The sequence below is a fragment of the Cervus elaphus genome, chromosome 32, assembly GCF_910594005.1.
Source record: "Cervus elaphus chromosome 32, mCerEla1.1, whole genome shotgun sequence".
Classification (NCBI taxonomy): Eukaryota; Metazoa; Chordata; class Mammalia; order Artiodactyla; family Cervidae; genus Cervus; species Cervus elaphus.
Window position 1 is genome coordinate 41,035,214 of NC_057846.1, and position 25,229 is coordinate 41,060,442.

The following is a 25,229-nucleotide window of genomic DNA, read 5'->3' on the forward strand; positions in this document are numbered from 1 at the left end:
AAAAAAAGTCTGTTTGAATAGATCACATGTAGGCAATCTTTATTGCCTCCTGTGGTGTGGGCCACTCAGGAAGTTCATCAGAATACCTGATGCTGTCACCACTGACATTCAAACCAGGAAAATCAGTCAGGTGGCCAGTGCCGCTTTCACTGTACCATCTGAAGATGCCCTAAGTTCAAGTGTAAAAAAAATCTTGATGGCTGCCCACTGAGCTCAGAAACTTGGTTTCTAACTATTCAGCTTTGTTTTTCTTTTATTTTCATAGAAACTCCCCTCATTAACTGCCTGACTGCTAGCTCCACCCAGTAAATATCCCCTTCTACCAAGTTCCAACAGATGATTCAGCTGGTCTGTAATGAACAAAAGACAACTGAATGAGGAAATGGGCTTGTATTATTCAGAGGAAAGAAGAATATAATTTCTTTCCTTAAACAAGAGTGGAGACTGACAAAGATTTTTTGCTTGACCAAACTTCAGTTAGGTTCCAGAACCTTCTCCAAGGCCTATCAGTGTGGTTTGTTGTAAAATCAGGTTTTAGAAAAAAATTCCCCTCTCCCTCCATATCTGATCACTCTGGATGTCTGATCAAGTTCTTTATCCTCCACCCCACTTCCCCGCCCAGTGATGTCTGGTTACCCTGGCTTGTCTTCAGCAAGACTTTGTTAGGTTGGTTTAGCCAGAATGCTCCTCACCCCTGATGTTTCCTCTTAGGAGTTTTCCATCCACTGACCCCCACTGTGCTCCTTGGCTGAAAATTCCCACTTGCCCATGCTGTATTTGCAGTTGAGCTTGCTCTTTCTCCCCACCCCCTGTAAAATCTCTTTGCAGTGGTCCCTATTCTTAACATTGATAATAAAGTCAGCCTTACTGTCTTCAAGTGTCATTGGATGTTTTTTTTTTTTGGTAATAAAGCTAACCCTGTCTTTGCACATGTGGTTTACACTGCGGATCTCCCTTAGCATGGGAGGAAGATTCAAGAATCAGCAATAATTGCTTCTTTAAATAATGGACAGAAATTTTGCCCCTGTACTTAGAGATCAAAGGCAATGAGTGCCGCTTCTTTATGCAGGACATTTAAAAAAGGGTAAAATAATTTATTTTCTTCTGGAAATATGATGTACCATATAACCAAATTTATACTTTTCCTACGAGACGAATCAGAAAACTTTAAGGACATTACAAATGTTTTTTGCAATCAATGTTTTATGACCATGAAAACAGATGCGCAACTCAAACATTTCTTTCTGATTGGAATGTACACGATTTCAGATGCAAGCCCATTCATGGGCTTTATGTTTTACGGCAGCTCCTTCTTTAAACAACAATTTATCAGGTGAATGTTTTTATTCCTGCATCTCTTCTAGGAATAATGTCTTATAAAAGTTGTGTTCTTAGCTGTAAAGAGATAAAATAATCTTATATGGTGTGTTTTATTCTTCTTGCAGAGACCTTTTACCCAAAGATTTTGTAGTTTATACCTACAACAAAGAAGGGGCTCTGATCTCTGACTACCCTAATATACAGGTAATTTGTTTTCCTCTTGACCCTATACAGAGTTTGAAACAATTATAGTTTTAAAGTGCAATCTCTTCAGCTGCTCTGGACTGTAACCCGAGGGTGTCCTTTGATATGATAATATATGGTGCTATCCTGGGGTGGGAGTGGTGGGTACATTGACATAGATTAACGTGTACCTTATAGCTCTTCTGGTTCTTCATGGTCAAGTGTTTTTTTAAAAGACCAGGAAAATAATCTTCTACTTAATGATAACCCCTACTGATCATGAAGGGGAAAAGTTGGATTTATTTTTTGATTTTTGATTTTGCTGAACCTTGATGAATAAAGCACATCTCAACTTCCTTATTAAACCATTTGACTTACCATTAGTAAAGAACAAGCACTTGTTTGCTATTAGATGTTCTACTTTTTTGTTGAGAATTCTTTTCTAAAGAAGTGTGGTCCTCTCTGCATCAGAGAACAGAGTATTCCTGAAGATAGAACTGGAGGAATATGTGAAATAATTGACAGATGTCGACTTTGACTTTATGTATTATTTAATTAGAGCATAAGCATTTCTAATTTTAGTTGGAAAGAATGTCTTAAAGTCCCTTTTGGCAGTTAGGTATTATCTGTTATTATTATTATTATTTTTTTTTGCTATAGTTTTCAGGAGAAATCTTTGCCCCTGTTAAGCATGTATTGTTTTTCCCCTGAGTTTTGTTACATTGCTAGGTGGAGTTGTGTTAGTTTTGTACTTTTGCAGCATTCTTCAAATAAATAGAAGGCAAAAGCTTTATTTTAGATTATTTATGAGACTTTTTAAAAAAAAGGCAATGCTGACTCAACCTATCCTTTTCTGGCCAATTTTCTGATTTTTTTATCTTAGTGTTCTGTTGTTGTTTTATTTTATTTTATATTTTTGAAAAGTGCATTCCTTTGTATGTTTTATTGTTTGTCTGGTGTTGAACAGCAAAATAGTAGAGCAGTTTAAATGTATTGATAGCATTAACCGGACCGCAGATCATCCATTCATCCATCCATCCACCCCAGTCATCCTTGTGAAGATTACTATAGCATAAGACCAAAGACCACATAATTTATGCCGCTCAATGAAAGCGGTGATTTTTTACAAAGGCATTCTTTTTCTCTTGGAGAGGTTTCTTGGCCTGGATTTTGGTGACACATACTGCTTGGACTTGATTCCTGTCTCTATTATTTATTTGCTGGTCAAGTTTCTTTAGCCTGTTTGTGCCTTAGTGTCCTCACCTTTAAATGGGAATAATAATTATAACTTCATGGGCTTATTGGAAGTTTAAATGAGTTAATACTGGTAAAATATTTACTAGTCAGTCCAACAACTATGAACTCAGTAAATATTTTTTGTTACTATTATTCAAAGTTTATATGCTTAAAACTGCTCAAAATAGATTTCGGTTATATGGAAATTTATGCAACTTTTATAAAGTATTACGATTTAATTATGTTTTCTTGGGTGTTTGAAAAATATAAACTAAGACAGATGAAGCCTTTCACTTATTGGCCACTGAATATACATAGTTTCAGGTAGATAAAAATGGAATAATTTTGAATTCAGATAGATAAAAGTGTGAATGTGGATCTGAGCTAGCAATTAAACTTTGGTACTAGGATTTTTCTGTGTGTGACAACATTGTGAGATATCATGGTGACATAGACATTTAACATTCATAAAATGCAGTTAAGTCACACTGAAAAATGTAAATGCTCTCCCTTGTGATTCTTCTATTTAAATTAATTTGTAAATCTCTCATGTGGCTTTCATCATCGGCATCTTTTGCAAGGCCATATTTTTTACAAAGAAACACAGTTTTAATAACCACTTGATATGAGTTGCTGTGTGAAGTCAAAACTCCAAATTAGTATTAGCCTTAGACATTTGGGTACCTTGCAGATGCATTAGAAAGTGCCTTAACTAACTCCCTCTATTAATGAATGCTCCTTCTTTCCTCTGAAAAGACTGCCCCAAGCTCGCTGGCTCTTGTGGCAGGAGGCTATTCTCAAATAGTTATGAGTACTCCTGCTCCCAGTAGTTGAGTATTTTCGCTTATAGTTTGTGTGTTTCCAAACTGTTTTTGTCATTTTACCTTTACTATAATCATCGGATGCAGTTAGGTGTTTTGCAAACTTGCAAAATAAGATTCGTTGTTTTTTTAAAAACTAAATGGAAGGTTTTGGAAAGATTTAATAAAACCAAGTTATTAAAGAAATATCATCAAGCTGGTAGATTTAAGTGATCAAGGGCTAAATTTCAGTCATGTCAAATGATGAGCCCTTCCATAGTAATTGAAGTGAGAAGCTTCACTGACAAATTTAACTCACAAGTTTAATTTTGTGAGTTACTGTGTTATTGTTTCGTAAGTGCTACCCCATCTGTAATAGAACAGATATTTCTTTCCCTCTGGTGAGAAGACAAACTCAAAGCTAGACTTTAACTTCAAAGTGCTACAAAGAAAAACAGTGGTTGTAAATAACCCCACACTGGAAAAAGCTGATGCTGGGAGGGATTGAGGGCAGGAGGAGAAGGGGACGACAGAGGGTGAGAGGGCTGGATGGTATCACCGATTCGATGGACATGAGTTTGAGTAAACTCCCCGAGTTGGTGATGGACAGGGAGGCCTGGCATGCTGCGATTCATGGGGTCGCAAAGAGTTGGACACGACTGAGTGACTGAACTGAACTGAACTGGAAAAAGCTGTAAAATGTTGAAATTTAGCCTGTGTTGTTTAGTGCATAATTTTTTCAGAAATTCTCACATTAGTTGCAGGAATAATAGAAAACAGTCATGTATACCCTTAACCTAGATTCTCCGAGTGTTAATATTTATCACATGTACTTTATCCTTTCCTCTCTATTTTTTCCCCCTGAAGAGTATGTTGTACACCTGGTGTCCCTTTGCCCTTTAAATACTTCAGTGTAAATATCCTAGAAACAAGAGCTTCAAAAGAAGTCACCGTAGTATAGTTCTCATAATTAGGAAGTTAACATTGAAGCAATACTGTTATTCAATTACAGACCTTATTGATATTTGTTTTAGTCCATTATCCTAATGGTGTACTTTATAGTGAAAGAAAATTCAAGTTCATGTGTTGCACCAAGCAGTCTCCCATCTCTTTTAGTCTGGAAATCCTTGGTCTTCCCCTGTATTTCATGACATTGGCGTTTTTGAGAAGTACAGGCCGACGTCTTGTAGAATGTCCTGCAGTTGAGTTTGTGTGATGTTTACTCACAATCAAATTCAGGTTGTGCACCTTTGGCAGGGATCCACCCTGAAGGGTTCCCTGTATGTATCATGAGCATGTCCTGTACGTAGTTTCCCACTGACAGTGTTAACCTTGATGATTAAGGAGTTGTCTGCTCAGTTTCTTCTCTGTGAAGTTTCTGGTTTTGCTTTTTCAGTTAATCTTTTGGCTAGATATTTTGAGGCTTTGTAACTATCTCATTACTTCTCAAATTTTTACTCACTGGCTTCAGTATTTAATATTTGCCTCAGTTGTTATGGTGGTTGTTAAAATGGTGATTTCCTAACTTCATCAGTGCCTCTGTATGCATTGATGGTTTCTACTGTCAAGAAGAGTTTTTCCTTCTTATTTGTTTATATCAGCATTGATGCATGGGTTCTTTCTTTATCATGAGTGAAATTGAAGTCTTTTCATTTATATAAGGGCATTCTTATACCTTTTGTGAATTGTCTGTTCAACTCTTTTGCACCATCTTCTGTTGGATTTAATCTTTCTCCTTTAATGTTTCAAAGTTCTTTTTATTATACTATAGTATAGTTTTAGCTATGATAAAAGTTACAAATAACTCCAGTCTGTGAGTTGTCTTTTTACTTTTTCTTGGTGTTTCTTTTAATGTAGAAGTTTTAAAATCTTTTTTATTTTCTTAATGCAGTAAAAATGGTCAGTGTTTCCTCCTGTTACATCAAGATTTTGAGTGATAGAAAGTCTTTCTACACCAGGTTAAAGAGGAATTCAGCTATGCTTTCTTTTAGTTCTTGCATAGGTTCATATTTTTTAGTGTTTCGATTTGACCATTTGGAGCTTTTTCTTCTTGTTTTTTTTTTTAATTTTTTGCTTTCATATGGGTGCACATGTATCTCCCCATCCTGAACCTCCCTCCCCACCCCAGTCCTGGAGCGTATTCTTATGTATAATGTGAGGTATGGATCTATTTTTATTCCTTCTCAAATGTCTAATCCGTGGGCTGAGCACCACTTATTAAAAGTGCATCTTTTCCTCAGTGGTTTGAGATAACCACTTTTATCATATAAGGTTCCACATGTATTTTGGTCTGTTTTGAGACTGTGTTCTGCTCCACTGGTTGGTCTCTCAGTTAATGCACCACCAAGATCCTACTGTTTTAATTATTAAGGGCTGGTGATACGTCATAATATCTGGCAAGGTTAGTCCTCTTCTTCCTTCTCCTACTCCCCTTAGCTGTTTTTTTTTTTTTTTAGTGTTTTAAAGAGGAGAAAAATCTTGTGTACTAAAAAGTCTGATATTAATAAGTGATATGCTTATATTTCCACTGGTCAATTTCTTTCTCAAAATGAAGAATAAAGGGTCTTTAATTTATCAAGATGGTTAAATGTATAACTAATAACAGTAGCATAATCAATATGCTTAGGCAGAAAAGGAGAGTGAAAGTCACTGTCTTTGCCGTGTACTGAGTGTTTTTCCCCTTGGTACCACCAGTCTGTCACAAGGCCCTCTTCTGTATTGGATTTCAGTTGGCCGCTGTGGTGTCTTCTTATCTGTGATTGAAAATGTTAAACATGACATCATGCTGCCTTGTTCCGCTTCTAGGTTTAAAGGTTATTGGGGTAGAGTTGTTTGTACTTAGTATTCTCTGGACTTCTGCCTTAAAAATTTGGCAGAAATTCAAATTCTTTGTACCCATAGGGTGATAGTAGACAGTCTGAAGATAGTCCAAAGAATGCCATGTGATAATTATGGGATGCCAATAATAGAATTGGAGAAGGAAATGGCAACTCACTCCAGTATTCTTGCCTGGAGGATCCCACAGACAGAGGAGCCTGGCAGGCTACAGTGCATGGGGTGTCAAGAGTCAGACATGACTTAGCGACTAAACCAATAATAGAATAAAAAGTTTAGTTGATTGGCCTTGAATAATTTCTAGTTCTGCACTCTCTATGATTATTTTCAGCAAGGTAATAGTGTTTTGAAGATGACACTTTTTTTTTAATCATTTAGAATCATTGTCATTATCGGGGATATGTGGAGGGCACTTACGATTCATCCATTGCACTCAGTGACTGTTTTGGACTCAGGTAAGGAACTTTCATTATCAGCATTTTTTCATTCCCTTAATTCTTTTCCCTTTACCTATCTCTGTCTCCAGATCAAGTCATTTTAGGGTACTCAAATTTAGATTTTACTTTGATGTTGCTGAAGGTCTTTCTAACTGTGTTTCAGATGTCATTCTTGGCATGTTTATTTAGGACAGTATTACAGGTGATGAATTTTAGTACCAACATAAAAAATTTCATTTTTTTGAGACCACTAAATAAACTTTGCTATTTGAAAACAAAGCATACTTTAAATTTCTGTTACCTTTTAGGTTTATATAACTTTTACTTCTGTTCTTTCATCTAAGTTTCATAATGACTGTGAGAAGGGGCTGATTGCTTCCATATTTAGGTGAGCAAGCTGAGGTTCAGAGAAATCTTACCATGTGTCAAGTGAAGTGATAATAATATTAAATTTATGAAGGGCCTGGCAGTATCACACTGGACTGGTTGATTGGTTACATGATTGATTGAACTAATAACTATTACTTTAAATTCTCAAGCAAACTATATGAGATGGTGATGAGTACTATCTCCATCTAAACTATGACACTTGTAGAACAATTACCGTGTTCCAGGTAGTGTCCTTAGTATTTTTTGTACTCATTAAGTAGCTTTCAGGACAACTCTAGGGAGAATGTCTACTAAGGCTAGTAGGAAACATTTGGGATTCAAACTTTGGTCCTCTGGCCTCCAGGCTTCCTACTTTAAGCCACTATTCTGAATTGCCTTTCTTTATACAGTGATCTCACAGAGGGGTTAAGTAACTTTCAGGCCAGTTAGTAGCTGTCTTGAGCTTTTAATTTAGGGCTGCCCGACTCTAAAACCTCTCTATTTTTCTCAGGACCATGTTATCCCTTCTTACATATGTTAAGAACTAGGACTTGAATTCGTGTTTCTTAATTCCTTTTCCTGTGCTTTTTTTTTTTTTTTTCACATCCTAAAAAATTGTGTATGTGTAATACAACACTTAGAGGCTTGCTGCATATAGAGAATGTGAGTTATGGGATTGAACCCCTGCAGAACAGCTCTCATTTTGAGCACATCTTTTATCGAATGGATGATGTCCACCAAGAACCTCTGAAATGCGGGGTTTCCAACAAAGTTATGGAAGAAGAAATCACAAAGGATGAAGAAGAGGAGCCTCCTAGCATCACTCAGCTACTTAGAGTAAGGAACTGATGTATTTCTCATGGCTCTGACTCAGGTTTAAAAGCAATCATGTATTTGTGCATTAAACCAATACCTGTTATTACTGTGTTTTTGCCAGCTTTGTGCCAGACATTGTGATGGGGACCAGGGAATAAAAAGATGAGTAATATGTAGTTCCTGCCACCAAGTTGAATACAGTCAGACTAATGTGTTTTGGAAAGGAGGGCTTAAGTCTTAAACAGTAACTATATTTCTTTTTGTCATTGCTCTCTAATAATCCATTACCGTGACTTTGAGAGAGCAGTGGACTTTTTTATGTGAATACCCTTTACACAGACTGGAGCTCTAAAGTGAGAGAGAGGGAGAGACAGAAAGGGAAAGAGAGAGATTGAGTTTTATGATTTTTAATGATCTCAGATGTTTTCCTGGGGCGTTCGTGGTATCCATGTTTTGAGACTTCTTTAGGATTCCTTGGCTTCCTCTTGACAGGGGTCTCTTAACCTGAGCTGTTTCTGGGACCAGAGGAACCTCAGTTGCAGACAAAGGCAGCTTTCTCTATAATGAGATGATGTCGCTGTGCCTCTACAAGAGGCTTGTGCCTCTTCTAGAGTGTTTTAATGAACTCATACTAATTTATGGCATTGTTTTCTTCATCTCTTCTGCCATTCATTCTTTTGATTCTTGGATGGTTCAAGTTTAGTCATTGGAAAGCACTTAAATTTTAGCTCATTCTATGCTTTACATGGGGGCTTCCCAGGTGGCACAGTGGTAAAGAATTTGCCTGCAGGAGATGTAGGAGAACGTGGGTTTGATCCCTGCGTCAGGAACATCCTATGGAGGAGGGCATGTCAGCCCACTCCAGTATTATTGCCTGGGGAATCACATGGACAGAGGAGCCTGACGGGCTACAGTCCATGGGGTTGCAAAGAGTTGGACACAATTGAGTGGCTGAGCATGTATGCACAGTTTACATAAGTTTTTGAAAATCACAAAACTAGTCAGTTTTTAAAAGTAGCAACCTTGTATGTCAGGGCAAATTGTAACTCAATAAAACTGGAAGGAAAATAATAAAGGACAAGAACAAGAAAATAAAGTGCAGACCTTGTCCTTCCTTCTCCTTGGGTTATTAGCAGATATTCTTTTTTCCACTCTCGACAGAATAGTAGGGTATCCAATTAAAATATATGTGTATGTGTGTTTAGTTTTGATATTAGAGAATCAATAATTCATCTTTGGAAACTTGAATAACTCATGTTATCTTTAACTAAAATTTTTCTCAGAGCACTACGAATGGCATATATCACTTTTAAAAACACATGTTTTTTGGCCTTATTGATGTAGGATGTGTTAAAAATCATTTTATGAATTTCCTATCAGACATGAAACAAGTGACTAGAGGTTAGGATAAGATCATTGTGTGTTAAAAATAGGAGTCTTATATGTAGTCGTCATATATGTAGTCTGAAGAATGTAGTCTTCTAACTTTTTGCTTTCCTTTGTGGTGTTTGTGTTTTTTGACAGAGAAGAAGAGATATCTTGCCACAGACGCGCTATGTAGAGTTGTTCATCGTTGTAGAGAAGGAAAAGGTATGATTGGTGACAGTTTTCTCCTTTTTCACGAAAAGAAGGTGAGAAGTGAGGATCCCTTGAGGGAAATATGAAGTATATTTGTACTGATTTTTGTTAAATGACTTTTCCTTGTAATATTCATACATGATATTCATCATATGTCCAGAACTGAATGTAGCACTGACATTACCTCTACCTATATTTTTACTGGTGATGTTTTTCCACTGTTTCTTTTGGGTGATTGGCAAAATTAAACTTCTCCCTTCTTAGGAGGGAGCAGAGTTTAGATGATAAGTTTAAAAGGGAGCAGAGGAGAATGGGTCAGCTTAGCATTTACTATTTATTTCATTGTACAGGATAACATAGGACATTTTCCTTATTTATGCTTAAGATTGTGCTTTACTCAACTAAGAAAAGTTACGTATTTATTTCAGCATTTACAGGATTATTAATTTTAGATATAACTGCTATATATTTTAACCTATAGATTATTTGAAATGTTTTATCTGACTTCTGCCAGCTTTGCTGTTGCTGTGAACCAAGTTGTTTGCAGAAACTTAACACAACTGACAAGTCGTTTTTTATAATCCGCAGAGGCAGTTTTGAGAATCTATATGGTTTTTTTTTTTTTTTAAAAAAACCCTTATTGCATATAGACTGGAAAATAATAAGCCATACTTTTAGGAGATAGAAATGTATTCTTATTTGTTCATTATAGGTTCATTAGCCTCAAGTGTAGAAAGAAGCATAAGGCAATGTGAATAAGCATGAACTCTGTCCCAGATAATGTATTAAAGGTTCCAGTAGAATATGATGAACAAGGGATTAAAAAAAAGGAGACTTGAAATATTTTTTCTCATTACTTTCTCCACATAGGTATAAAATGGTTTAAATAAAGTATTTGGATTCTTATCTTGAGATTATAGATTTTTTTTTCTTATATTGCTTTGGTGATCATGAGTTTTCTTCTTTGCCTTTCAGTATGATAAGATGGGAAAAAACCAGACTGCAGTGCGAGAAGAGATGATAAGTTTAGCAAACTACTTGGATAGTGTAAGTTTATTTTCTGTCAGCTGGGATTATTCTGTCCTTTCCTCTCACAGCCTCTGAATAGAATTTTAAAATTGTCTGATTTGGGACTCTGATTATTCTAGAGGATAATTAACTCGGTCTTTTTGGGTTTGCTCTCGAATTTGCTTTGTAACTTTTCTATGTTTAAAAGGAAAGTATAATTTTAGAGAGAGTGAGATTTAGCAAACAAAAGATTTCAAATTAGCATCTACTTTATCTTTAGTGTTGAGGAGAAATTCATCAGTTGATCTAAGAAAGAAATGAGTTTACTGGAGCCAAATTTGAGGATTATAATCCAGGAAGAACATCTCAGAAAGCTTTGAGAACTGTTTTTCCCATTAGAAGTCAAGGCACAGTAATGTAAGTTTTTTTGAGACAGAGGAATGTGCATTCAGTGAGGTATTATTGACAGTTTACACAATCCAGAACTAAGTGTCATCATGGCCCTAGCAAGATCAAGAAGGAATGTTATCTTTAAGGAGTTGCCTTTTTGATGTTAGGAGAATGCTGTGTTTATGGTTGAGCAGGTATTTCTGCTGATGGGGAGGTTTGGTTGATGCCTTATGCAGATATACAAATGCACAGTGGGGTGAGAGAAGAGGCCAAAGGGCAGAGAAAAATTTTTCTGTGTAAATTTTTCTTGTCTTGCCATAAAATATGACTTTTACTTCACAGTAGATAGACTGAGGTTCTCTGGCACTTATGAAGAGATCTTTGAATTTTTGCTGAGAGACTTATTTTAAATAAGGCTGTCTCCTGCTCTGAAACCATATATGACTCTGTGTGTGAGAGAGATAGAGAGAGGGAGGGATTTGATTTGAGATTTTAGAGTTTATTCATCTAGTGGGAGATATTGAAGAATTAGATACATGTTCCCTTTTAAAGTTTTTATTGGAATATGGTTGATTTATAATGTGTTAGTTTCAGGTATACAACAAAGTAAATCAGTTATACATATACATATATCCACTCTTTTTTTTTCAGATTCTTTTCCTATATAGGCCTTTACAGAGTATACTATACAATAGGTCCATGTTAGTTTTATATGCAGTGTGTATGTCAGTCCCAATTTCCTAATTTATCCCTCCCCCCCTTATCCCTTGGTAACCATAAGTTTGATTTCTCCCACCTTACTCTACTTCTGTTTTGTAAATAAGTTAATTTGTACCCTCTTTTTTTGAGTCCACATATAAGAGCATGTATCATACTGAGTGAAGTCAGACGCAGAAAGACAAATGCCATACAGTATCACTTGTATGTGAAATAATTTAATCTCTAATATGAATACCAAACATAATAATGATGATGATGATAGTGATAATGTCCTATTTTTTTTTTTTATTATTAGTTGGGGGCTAATTACTTCACAACATTTCAGTGGGTTTTGTCATACATTGATATGAATTAGCCATGGATTTACACGTATTCCCCATCCCGATCCCCGCTCCCACCTCCCTCTCCACCCGATTCCTCTGGGTCTTCCCAGTGCACCAGGCCGGAGCACTTGTCTCATGCATCCCACCTGGGCTGGTGATCTGTTTCACATAGATAGTATACATGCTGTTCTTTTGAAATATCCCACCCTTACCTTCTCCCACAGAGTTCAAAAGTCTGTTCTGTATTTCTGTGTCTCTTTTTCTGTTTTGCATATAGGGTTATCGTTACCATCTTTCTAAATTCCATATATATGTGTTAGTATGCTGTAATGTTCTTTATCTTTCTGGCTTACTTCACTCTGTATAAGGGGCTCCAGCTTCATCCATCTCATTAAGACTGGTTCAAATGAATTCTTTTTAATGGCTGAGTAATATTCCATGGTGTATATGTACCACAGCTTCCTTATCCATTCGTCTGCTGATGGGCATCTAGGTTGCTTCCATGTCCTGGCTATTATAAACAGTGCTGCGATGAACATTGGGGTGCACGTGTCTCTTTCAGATCTGGTTTCCTCAGTGTGTATGCCCAGAAGTGGGATTGCTGGGTCATATGGCAGTTCTATTTCCAGTTTTTTAAGAAATCTCCACACTGTTTTCCATAGCGGCTGTACTAGTGATAATGTCCTATTGTACTAAATGTACTAAATAATGTACTAAATACTGACTCAAGTGACATATTTATTAACTCATTTATTCCTCACAGTATCTCTGTGAAATAGAGATGAGTTCTATAAACCTTTATCTGAAACCTTTGGGGTGCATGTCATTAGAATTTTAGATAAGAGTTTAGAAAGGTAATATTATTCACTATACATTATATGTATAACATGTAGTTCACTATGTATCGATATTACTTTACACCTCCAAAAGGATCCTGGGGTAGCACCTTGTAATCTAACTCATTGATACTTCTATAGTGAAATGTATGAATATTTATATTAAGTGAACTAAAGGTGAACAATAAATAGGCTTGCATTAGTTTAGGGAAAGGTTTGGAACCAAAATACGAAAAGCTTTAAATATCCAGAGTTTGTCAGATTTTGGAATGGAAGATAAAAGGGATTTCAAACCTTTGTTACTTTTGTTTTATGAATGAGGAAACTCAGACCCTCGAAAAGTTAGAGTTCCATTATATTGAAGGAAACATTTTCGATAAAGAGGAATCCTGTTTTTAAGTGGTTGTGTTACTTAATTGTAAGTTCAAAGATATTCTCATATTCTTTACTTTATCATATTACTTTTATTGAAGTGTAGTTGATGTACAATATTATATATACTACAGGGGTACAATATAGTGATTCACAATTTTTAAAGGTTAAACTCCATTTATAGTTATTATATTGAGTGGGCCAAAGGTTCATTTGGGTTTTTTCATACCTGTTTATGAAACACCTGACAGAACTTTTTGGCCAACTCAATAAAATATTGGCTATTATTCCCTGTGTTGTACAGTATATCCTTGTAACTGATAGTTTGTATCGCTCAATCCTGTACACCCTCCCTTCCTTCTCCCCACTGGTAAGCACTAGTTTGTTCTCTATATCTATGAATCTATTTCTCTTTTGTTACATTCACTAGTTTGTTGTATATTTTTTAGATTCCACCAAGATGTGATGTTGTTATTTAGTCACTAAGTCGTATCCGCCTCTTTGCGACCCCATGGACTGTAGCCTGCTAGGCTTCCTTGTCCATGGGATTTCCCAGGCAAGAATACTGGAGTGGGTTGCCATATCCTTCTTCAGGGGATCTTCCCGGCCCACACCTCCTACAGTGGCAGGGAGATTCTTTATCACTGAGCCACCAGGGAAGCCCTCCTATAAGTGATACCATACTGTATTTGTCTTTCTCTGTCTGACTTACTGCACTAAGCATAATACACTCCAAGTCCATCCATGCTGTTGTAAATGACAAAATTTCATTATTTATGGTTGAGTAATAGTCCATTGGTGTGTGTGTGTATGTGTGTGAACCCAGTCACCTGTTGACAGACACTTAAGTTGCTTCCAAATCTTGGCTATTGTAAGTAATGCTGCTGTGAACATTGGGTTAAACATATCTTTTCAAATTAGTGTTTTTGTTTTTCTCAGCTATATACCCAGGAATTGTTCTCATATTCTTTAATAAACTTTGTATATTTTTATTTGTTTTCTTCCCAGATGTACATTATGTTAAATATTCGAATTGTGCTAGTTGGGCTTGAGATTTGGACAAATGAAAATCTGATCAGTATGGCTGGAGGTGCTGGCGACGTGTTGTCAAACTTCGTACAGTGGCGGGAAAAGTTTCTTGTAACACGTCGGAGACATGACAGTGCACAGCTAATTCTGTAAGTGATTTTTCTTAAAGGTACTCTATGATATATGGTCAGAATAATAATTTTCGCTTTTTTTCTTTTTTTGCAATCATATTCTCTTAAGGTTTTTGAGCATTTATTTAAATGAGGAAAAAGTTTGCTTTGTAGAATGAGTGCAGTGTGTTAATAAGACCTGTCTCTGTTGAGTCTCTTGTGACATTTATCCCACATCCTCTTCTTCTTTCCTGGGTGCACTTCCTTATTTTATTATGGCATGTTTTCTAGTTTCTTCTTGTGAAAGGATATATTGAAAGAAAAAAGTTCTGACTTCTTTCATGTCAGAAAATGTGCTTTACAATCTTAAAACAGAATTTAAAAATGATCTCTGGTACACCAGAAACAAAATATTATAAATCAACTACACTTTAATTAAAAAAATTTATCTCAATTTGACCTCTGATTATCCTAGTGCTTAAGTAACTCAATCTTTCAGGACTGTGCTTTTTCATTTGTTTTGTACATTTTAAGTTATTTTGTCAGGGCTAACATCTTTGGCATGAAATCTTTTTCCTTCAGAATTTTGAAGGCATGGCCATTGGTCTTTTCACTTCCAGAATTACTGTTGAGAAGCCTTAATTCATTCTTTTTTTTTAAAATCACTTTAGAATGGGTGAATTTTTTTCTACGTAAGTTCTTTCTCAGTACAACTTCACTGAGAAACTTTAATGCATTCTGTTTCCTGTTTTTTAGTATATGCCTTTTTTTTTTTTTTCTTCCTTCTTTGGGAACTTGTAGGATCTTCTCTAGAGGTTCCCAGACCTCTAAATTTTCTTGATGATATGCTTTGGTGTAGGTCTTCTATCACTCATTGTGCTGTGTTCTTAGTGGGTAATTTCAGTCTTGAAACTGTAGTTCTAGGAATTTTTCTCAAATTATTTTGTAAGTGATATCATCCTCTTTATTTTTACTCTTCATTCCTTCAGGGATTCCTTTTACTCAGCTGTTGAGTTTCTTGTGGTTGTCCTCTAATTTTTTTATCTTTTGTTTCCTTTCTTCTCATTGTCTTTTTGTTATATTTTCTGGGATATTTCCTTAAATTTACCTTCTAAGGTTTTTATTGTGTTTCTCATTTCAGCTATCTTATTTTTAATGTTTAATAGCTGTTTTTGTTTCCCTTAAAATTTTTATGTGGTTAAATTCTTGTTTCATGGATATAATAGTGTTTTTAAAGTCTCTTTGCCATCCTTCTGATATATTTTAAACATTTTTCTTTTTTCTACATAGCATTTCCATGGTACTATAATAAAACTTAAGCTTATGTGATTAGTTAATACAGATATTTTCCAAAAGCTTATATCAAAACCCTCACTTAAAATATAAAAAAACATTTTATTCTTCTTAGAAATTTTCTGGTTGATAGGCTGACTTTTTGCCAAAAAATATTTTATGTAATAATTTTTCCCTCCTTCAATTTTGAATGGTACCTAAAATAATTTTTTCTGAGGTGAAATTTCCCTTGATTTTATTTTATTTTTTTGTCATATGAGTTAATTTAGAGTAAGGCATTGAGAATGCCTACATGGATTTTTATGACCCCATAGCCACAAAAGCTTGATCCTGACATTTTAATTAATTTTTAGTAAAATTGTACCCAGAAGTGTCCTCATACCCCGACAGTGAGTTTGCCCTCTTGTTCACAAAAGACCAAAAGGAACGGACGACAAGCACTCCCTGTGCTTTGCCCAGCCGCACCTCCCAAGCTGTCTCTCTCTGTTTGGTCTTCGACTGCCAGGTTAGAGGTGTTTCTCAGGTATCTGATAATCCCTGATTGGTTGTAGTTGAGAATAGGATACTAAAAAGCCTTTTTTGAAGCATTGAGGACATAAATGTGACTCACTAAGGGCTGATCTGGCTAAAATGTTTCCATGGCAATCCCCTTCTGTCAGTATCAGCCTCTTGTCCTGGCTGGTCAGGTGTCCCAGAGAATGGTTATTCATTCATTTAAAAGATGTTTGTTATGTGTATATCCTAGGCCCTTGGTTATGGCAGTGAACAAAAGAGACAATTCTTGCTCTCATGGAATTCATACTGTGTTGAAGGAGATTTATCTTGTAAGATAAATAAGTATATATATTGGGTCAGCCAAAAATTTCGTTTAGGTTTTACCCTAGCAGCTTATAGTTTGCTAAAAAATGATAAATTGTAAAGAGGAAAAATAAAGCCGAGAGGGTAGAGGTAGAAATAAATATTGGAGGAGTGAGGTTGAAATTTTAAGTAACATGGTGAGGAAGGCCTCAGTGAAGAGATGACCTTTGTGTAAAGACCTGAAGGAGGTGAGGGAGTGATGGATGTATACTGGGGAAGGCACAGGGACTAGGTCCTGAGATACGGGTGTGTCCCCGATGTTCAAGGAGCAAACTGGAGACCATTCTTACTCTTTTGTTCTCTGTGCTCCCCGCTCGCAGCCTCCTGTATGAATATGCCATTGAGTTTGTTATCTATCTCTTTTCACTAGAATTTTTGAATAAATAAATAGAATGCATTTTAGGAAGGTTTTTCATCTAAAAGGTGAAAAACAAGTTGGTTTGATATATCTAATGTATATCTTCATTTGTCTGAAAAATGAACTTGTAATGTCAACTTTCACTCTCTGAAGATAAAAAAGAGATGAGGCTTTAATTGAACTCTGATTTTTAAAGTGCTATTTATCTTTGTCATTTTTCTCCCAGTTTTTATAGGTTTACCAATTAGTTTAAGGTTACCCAAAGAAATAGGAGCAAAGTGTACCTTTTTCTCCTGAAGTACATTTTATAACTTTTCCCTGTTCTTTTCATTTAGGAAAAGAGGGTTTGGTGGGACTGCGGGAATGGCGTTTGTGGGGACAGTCTGTTCAAGGAGCCACGCGGGTGGGATTAACGTGGTACGTTTTCTTTTTGACATCTTTGCATGTCTGCATTATGAAATGTCCAGCAATCATTTTTTCCTCTCCTAGTCCTTACAACAATATTTTGAGTGTTACAAGGGCCATAGCAGATGTGTTCTTTCCCTAGAGACTGGATTAAGTTTTCTAATACTTATTATGTGATCATTAATGCCTCACTTTTTATGAATTAAGAAACAGAGACTCCATTTGAAGAAATTAAATTAGAACCATGAGCTTGTTTTCCCATTAACCACCATGAATAATCTATTGGTACTCCTGATCTGTTGCTTAAATGGTCTACCTCCATCATCAGTATGTTGTCACACCAGTTTCTTACTAGACTGCAGTGTTTACAATCTGATGTTGGTTGCTTGCTTTATCATGTCAGCTGTCAACATTGTAGTGGTGAATCTCCTTTTGTGAAAAAGTAATTTTAGAAACAACAAAAAAATAATCCTTTTTTTTCAGAAACCTAATTAATACCTTCCTGTGTTTGGACAGTTTGGGCAGATCCCAGTGGAGAAATTTGCATCCATTGTTGCTCATGAGTTGGGTCATAACCTTGGAATGAGTCATGATGATGGGAGAGATTGTCACTGTGCTGTAAAGAGCTGCATTATGAATTCAGGAGCATCGTGAGTAACTGAATTCTTTTTATTCTTCTTCCTTTTTCTTTTTTAAAACCATTTATTGACCATTTGTTTAATGCTAAAAGTAAACAATGAATGTAGCCCTCATCAGTACTCAAATTTCTGGGAGGAAATGATTTGCCATGTTCTATAAAGCATCAGTATAAATTTTCTTTCATCTGAATGGTTTAAGAACCCTACTGTAATTATTGATTAATTCATCTCATTGAAGTTAATTTAATTTGAAGTATAGTTAATATAATGTGTTAATTTCAGGAGAACAGCAGAGTGATTCACTTGTAGATAGATGCATATATGTGTGTGTGTGCTCAGTCCCTTAGTAGTGGCCAACTCTGCGACCCCCTGGACTTAGCCCACTTGTCCATGAGATTTTCCAGGCAAGAATACTGGAGTGAGTTACCATTTCCTTCTCAGGGATCTTCCTGAGTTAGGGATCTAACCCACATTTCCTGTGTTTACCTGCATTGGCAGGTGAGTTCTTTACCACTGAACCACAAAGGAAGCTCTGCACACACACACACACACACACATTCTGTTTCTGATTCTTTTCCATTATGAATTATTGCAAGGTACTGAATATAGCTCCCTGTGCTGTATACTAGGTCTTTGTTGTCTACCTGTGTTACATATAATAGTGTGTATATGTTAATTCCAAATTCCTAATTTATTCCTCCCGTCTGCCTTTCCCCTTTGGTAACCATAAATTTGCTTTCTGTCTGTGAATCTGTTTCTGTTTTATAAATAAGTTCATTTGTATCATTGTTTTAGATTTCATATAGATGTGATATATGATATTTGTCTTTCTCTAACTTACATCACTGAATATGATAATCCTTAGGTCCATCCATGTTGCAGCAAATGGCATTATTTCATTTTTTCTTATGGGCTCATGGTATTCTATTATATACATATATACAATCCGCATAAATACATACACACACATGGCACATCTTTATTCATTTATCTGTCGGTGAGTATTTAGATTGCTTCCATGTCTTGGCTGTTTTAAATAGTGTTGCTATGAACATTGGAATGCATGTATCTTTTTGAATTAAGAGTTTTCTCCAGATATACATCCAGGAGTGGGATTGATTGCAGGATCATATGGGAGCTCTATTTTTAGTTTTTTAAGGAATCCTCACATTGTTTTTCATAATGGTTGTACCAATTTACATTCCCACCAACAGTATAAGAGAGTTTCTTTTTGTTCACACCCTCTCTGATGTTTATTATTTGTAGACTTTTTAATGATTGCCATTTTGACTGGTATGACTCATTGTAGTTTTGATTTGTATCTCTAATATTTAGCAATATAGCATCTTTTCATGTGCCTGATGGTGATCTGTGTGTCTTTGGAGAAATATCCATTTAAGTCCTCTGCTCATTTTTTGATTAGGCTGTATGGGCTCTTTGTATGTTTTGGAAAGTAATCCCTTGTTGGTTGCATCATTTGCAAATATTTTCTTCCAGTCTGTAGGTTGTCTTTTTGTTTTATTTACGGTTTCCTTTGCTGTGCAGAGACTTTAAAGTTTATTAGGTCCTACTTGTTTATTTTTTGTTTTTATTTCCATAACCCTAGGAGAAAATCCAAAAAATATTGCTGCAATTTATGTCAACAAGATTTCTGTTCTGTTTTCCACTAAGAGTGTCTGGTTTAATAGTATCTGGTTTTACATTTAGGTTTTTAATCCATTTTGACTTTATTTTTGGTGTTAGAGAATGTTCTACAATAGATAGCCAACGGGAATCTGCTGTATGTCTCAGGAAACTCAAACAGGGGCTCTGTATCAACCTAGAGGGGTGGGATTGGGAGGGAGATGGGAGGGAGGCTCAAGAGGGAGGGGATGTATGTACACCTATGGCTGATTCATGTTGAGGTTTGACAGAACAGAGCAAAATTCTGTAAAGCAATTATCCTTCAATTAAAAATAAATAAATTTTAAAATAGAGAATGTTCTGATTTCATTCTTTTACATGTAGCTTTCCAGTTTTCCCAGCACCATTTGTTGAAAAGACTGTCTTTTATCCATTGTATATCCTTGCCTCCTTTATCATACATTAATTGACCATAACTGTGTGGGCTTATTTTTGTGACTTTCTATCCTCTTCCACTGATTTATATGTCTGTTTTTTTGTCAGTACAATACTGTTTTGATGACTGTAGCCTTGTAGCATAGTCTGAAGCCAGGGTTCGTGATTCCTCCAGCTCTGTCCTTCTTTCTCAAGATTGTTTTGGCTATTTGGGGTCTTTGTGTTTTCATACAAATTAAAATTTTTTTTTGTTCAAGTTTTATGAAAAATGCCATTGATCATTTGATAGGAATTGCATTGAATCTGTAGTTTGCTTTGGGGAGTATGGTCATTTTAGCAATACTGATTCTTCCAATCCAAGAACGTGGTATATCTTTCCATTTGTTTGTGTCATCTTCAATTTCTTTCATCAGTGTCTTATTTTCAGGGTACAGGTCTTTTGCCTTTTTTTAAAAAATTTATTTATTTTTTTATTAGTTGGAGGCTAATTACTTCACATCTTTTGCCTTTTTAGGTAGAGTTATTCCTAGATATTTTATCCTTTTTGATGAAGATGGTAAATGAGATTGTTCATTTAATTTCACTTTTTGATATTTTGTTGTTAGTGTATAGAAATGCAACAGATTTCTGTGTGTTAATTTTGTATCTAGTAACTTTACCAAGTTCATTGATGAGCTGTTGTAATTTTCTGGTAGTGTCTTTAGGATTTTCTGTTTATAGAATCATGTCATCTGCAAAGAGTGACAGTTTTATTTCTCTTTCAATTTGAATTCCTTTTACTTCTTTTTCTTCTCTGATTGCTATGGCTAGGATTTCCAAAACTATGTCGAACGAAAGTGGTGAGAGTGGGCATCCTTGTTTTGTTCCTGAGCTTACAGAAAATGCTTTCAACTTTTCACTATTGGGATGTTAGCTGTGGATTTATCATAATATGGCCTTTATTATGTTGAAGTATATTCCCTCTTTGCCCACTTTCTGAAGAGTTTTTGTCAAAAATGCATGTTGAATTTCATCAAAAGCTTTTCCTGCTCTATGGAGATGATCATATGGTTTTTATTCTTCAATTTGCTAGTGTGATGTGTGGCCCATTTAAAAAAATTGGGTCATTTGTATTTTTGTGGGAGAGCTGAATTTGTCATGAATACAAATCATGTCTTTCCTCAGGGTATGCTGACAGCTGTCACCTTAGTAGGGGATAGGACTGGAGCTGGGGGTTCTGGAGCTAGAGCTGGGTATTTGATGGCACTTCCTCTCTGCTCAGTGGCCAATATTGCCTTGTTGAAGGTGGGGTTTGGTCCCAAGTTGCCAGAGTACAAGCGCTGAGGGTTGGGTCTTAGCCTGCTCTCTTCCCTTTATATGTGTGCTATCCCCCCTCTCAGCACCAGTACCCTCTCCCCAGAGGGGAGTAGTATTTGGGCAAGAAGGGCTGATGTGGACACTTGGCATGGGTCTGGGCATGAGCTGTGGCGATCCAACCACAGAAAGAGATCCACAAACAAAGGCAGTTTTGTTTCTTTCCTAGTATGTATGTCCTTCATTTCCTTTTTTATTGCATTAGATAGGACTGTCAATTTTGCCTGATACTAATTTACCTTCCACAGATTTTCTTTTTTGGTTGAGTTAATAGTATATATTTTCTGTTTCTTTACTTTGAACTTTTCTTTATTCTTATGTTTTAGATATATGCTTCTAAACAACCTACATTTAGGTCCTGTTTTATAATCCAGCCTGGAAATATGTTTCTTAACTGAATCATTTAATCTGCTTATATTTAATATGATTACTAATGTACTGTATTATGCAAATGTAGATGCCACTGATTATGATACCCTTACAGCATACCACTTAGAATGAAAAATGCCAATTAAATTAATACAAATTGTAAGATGAATTCAGAGTATTTTAAATGTTTAAAGAATATATTTTAGAAAAACACATCAAATTTGCTGTGTTATGGCTGTCGATTTTAGTTCCCTGCCCAAATTTTCAAGCTTCTCATTTTTGTCTCTGACCAAAGCGTGCAGAGATTTTCTTTTTGGGTGGTTATTGTTTGATAATTCTAGTATCTGGAGACTTTATTGAGTTTGTCTGGTTTTTTCTCATAGTGTCTTTTCATTTTTTTCATAGTTGTTCTCATAATATCTTGTGTCTTCGTGTTATGTTTTGATAATGCATTGGACATTGTATTTGAACAGGTTTTTGTAAGAATAATTTGAGAAGTAAGATTATGTTATCCTTAGTGTATTAACTCTCCTTTTTGAGGACAGATTTCCCACCTTCTACTTCCTATGCTATTTAATGAACATTAGTTGACTGTTAGAAGTTGGGCCTTATAAAATTTTTTTATTTAAAAATTTTAAAAATTTGTTTTTATTTTATGTTGGAGTACAGTTGTCTAACATAGGCCTTTATTTTTGATGCTAGAGTTTTCCCAGATAATTAGCTGAAGCCACCTCTGTTTAAAAGGTAGATAATCTAACTTTGTAATGTGATTTTTATTATTTAAGATATTTGAGAGACCTGGTAGTATCCTCCTTACACACTGCTCTTAGATGCCTGGTCGTATGAGTGGTGGTCTTCCTGGGTGGTGTCTTTTCTAGAGACAGGTCTTTCTTAACTCTGCCCTTCAGTATTATCAGAAAGCCTCCATAATCAGAGTGCTCTTTTTTTTTTTTTTTAATTAAAAAGAAATTTTTTTTCCCCCTGTCCACACTGTGTGACATGTGAGATCTTAGTTCCCTGACCAGGGATCAAACCCATGTCCCCTGCATTGGAAATGCAAAGTTTTAACCACTGGACCAACAGGGAAGTCTCCAGGTTGCTCTGGAAAAAAAAAAAAAAATCTGAGTGCCATCACTTAGACTTCCTTCTTAGGACTTCCTATTCCTAGGCTATGGGGATTAGGATGGTAGTGGTGGAATTGTGTTCTGGTTGTTTCCAGATTAGTCATAGAGAGAATGTTCTAAATGATAGTTGATTTTGGTGGGTCATACACTGATAGACCACTTCCATCCCTTCTACCTTCTTTTGCATCAGTTTTGTAAAACTTGCCTCAGTATGACTGAAGAGATGCAGAGATGCTTTAGATTAGTTTCTTAGTACTCAGAGGTGATAGAGAGAGAGTAGGAATGCTTTAATTGGTATTCAAGTCAAGAAAAGAGGAAGCTCATCTTATTACTGTTGGCTACGGCCAAGGATGATTAGGGAAAAGCATATCTTTGTTTTATTATCCAAAGTGTTCATGAAGGCCAACATGGAGATGTTTGTTGTTATCTTGGTTTACTAAACTGCAAAAGAAGTGGTGAAGATTCTGTGATCCTTCTCAGTACTATAGTCAACTTCTTTGTGTGTGAAACAGATTTTTATGTATATTGCTTTAGAATCACACAAATAAAACATTGTTTCTATGAGAAAATGTGTCCCAAGGACTGAATAACAAGTTTATTTCAAGAATAATCTGTTTAGAAGTGGTGAACTCTGTAGATTAAAATTAGGGGCTCACGTATAGGAAATATACACATCTCTGCACAATTCCTGTGACTATTAGCTAATTAATATATTCTTAGATTATTGAAGAATGTAGGAATATTCATTGTTGCAGGCACTATGTTGCAGGCAGTTGTATTAACCATATAAAGAACAGTAATAGGAAATAAAAATAATAAGAAGTAAAAAAACGACTGTTTAAATTGAAGTCTTGCTTGTTTATCAGATAATTATCTTATGCTCTAGTTTGACATTTCTACTTGACATCCGTTAGACTCACACTGTTGTTGCTTCTAAAACCTGCTCCGCCCCATCTTCTCTGTGTCAGCTAGTAATAATGCCTTCTTTCTAGTTGTTGCCTCCTGTGAGATTTTCCTGCCTGGCATAGCCAACCTGGTGATCTTATTAAGGCATAAGTCAGAGCACGTGGTCCCTGCTTCATGCTTTTCACTGTGTCACTCCCCTGCCTTATTTCACTCATCGTGGACAGTCAGATTCATGCATTGGCCTCTTCCCTCCTTTCTGATTGTACCCTCACTGCCTTACTCCACTCCAGCCCTACTGGCTTCCTTATTTGATCCTTGAGCATAGCAGGCAGATTTCTCCCTTAGGGCTTTTGCACTTGCTATTTCTTCTCCCTCTAATGTTCTTCACTCCAAAAGCCAGTTTTCACTCAGTTGTCCCAGTGTTTGAAGCACTTGTCCTGACAGCTCTTTGAAAACTCTACTCTGATCACTCTGCCCCCAACAAAGTCCATCCCCTTTACCTGCTCACCTTTTCCCCCAGCGGCACATATCTTCTAATGTATTACTGAATTTATTTACCCATTGTGTTTATAGTCTGTCTCATTCAGTAGAATGTCACCTTCACAGGGGTGGGGATTTTATTTTTGGCCTGCTTTGTTTACTGTTTTCTCCCTTGCACAAAGAAGAGTGTCTTGTACATAATAGATGTTCCACAAATATTTGTTGAAGGTATAGATATTGTTCAAAAGGACTCTTCCTCCTCACAATGTTCTTAAGCAGAGAGTAGCAGGAAAAAGAAGAATATGGAAAACAAGTGTTTTCATTATTGTGGGAAATCTTGTGCTAGGTCTTTACCTCCTGTGTAACTGCTTTCCAGTCCTAAGAGCCAAGAGCCAGGACTGAATACTTCCTGGGAGGCTCTGGTCTGATTAGCAAGGGAAGAGTTTGCCAAGAGGACAAGGTCTCCCAAGAAAGGATCTGTTTCTTTGATTCCCTGGATATACAGAAGACATGGAATCAATAGGAATGCCTTCTCAGTTGTTACCATGTAACACAGTTCTCTTCCCCACAGCTGCTTTTGGCACCATTGCTCAAACCAATGAAAAGGAGATTCTTTCAGGGCACCAAATGCCTCTGATAAACTTTTAATATGACTTGGATTCCTCAGAGTTTCTTGTTATAGATGAGTGTGTTTCCCACTAGTCTTCAAAGTGAAAATAGCCAATGGGACTATCTAAAAATACTGTTATTGAGTAAAACAATAACTAAAAGAACTCCAGCAACACATAGAAACACATCAAAATTGAATTTATATAAATATCACATGGGACTTCCCTGGTGGCTCAGTGGAAAGAATCTGCCTGCCAACAGTGCAGGAGATGCAGGTTCAGTCCCTGGGTCAGGAAGATACCCTGGAGGAGGAAATGACAACCCACTCCAGTATTCTTGCCTGGAAAGTCCATGGGCAGAGGATTCTGGTGGGCTAGAGTCCATGGGCTTGCAAAAGAGTAAGACACAACTTAGTA

The 25,229-nt window shown here is 36.1% G+C and overlaps 1 protein-coding gene across 2 annotated transcripts in view; it reads left to right on the forward strand.

Annotated features, from left to right (window-relative positions):
- Positions 1-25,229, forward strand: part of ADAM9 (ADAM metallopeptidase domain 9) — an 88,406-nt gene that overhangs the window by 21,539 nt on the left and 41,638 nt on the right. For both annotated transcript variants that reach the window (XM_043893432.1, XM_043893434.1), the window contains 8 exons: positions 1,446-1,524; positions 6,753-6,829; positions 7,822-8,017; positions 9,521-9,586; positions 10,550-10,621; positions 14,232-14,401; positions 17,207-17,288; positions 17,793-17,926. In XM_043893432.1, the coding sequence (XP_043749367.1) occupies positions 1,446-1,524; positions 6,753-6,829; positions 7,822-8,017; positions 9,521-9,586; positions 10,550-10,621; positions 14,232-14,401; positions 17,207-17,288; positions 17,793-17,926 (876 nt within the window). The remainder of the gene's footprint in view (positions 1-1,445; positions 1,525-6,752; positions 6,830-7,821; positions 8,018-9,520; positions 9,587-10,549; positions 10,622-14,231; positions 14,402-17,206; positions 17,289-17,792; positions 17,927-25,229) is intronic.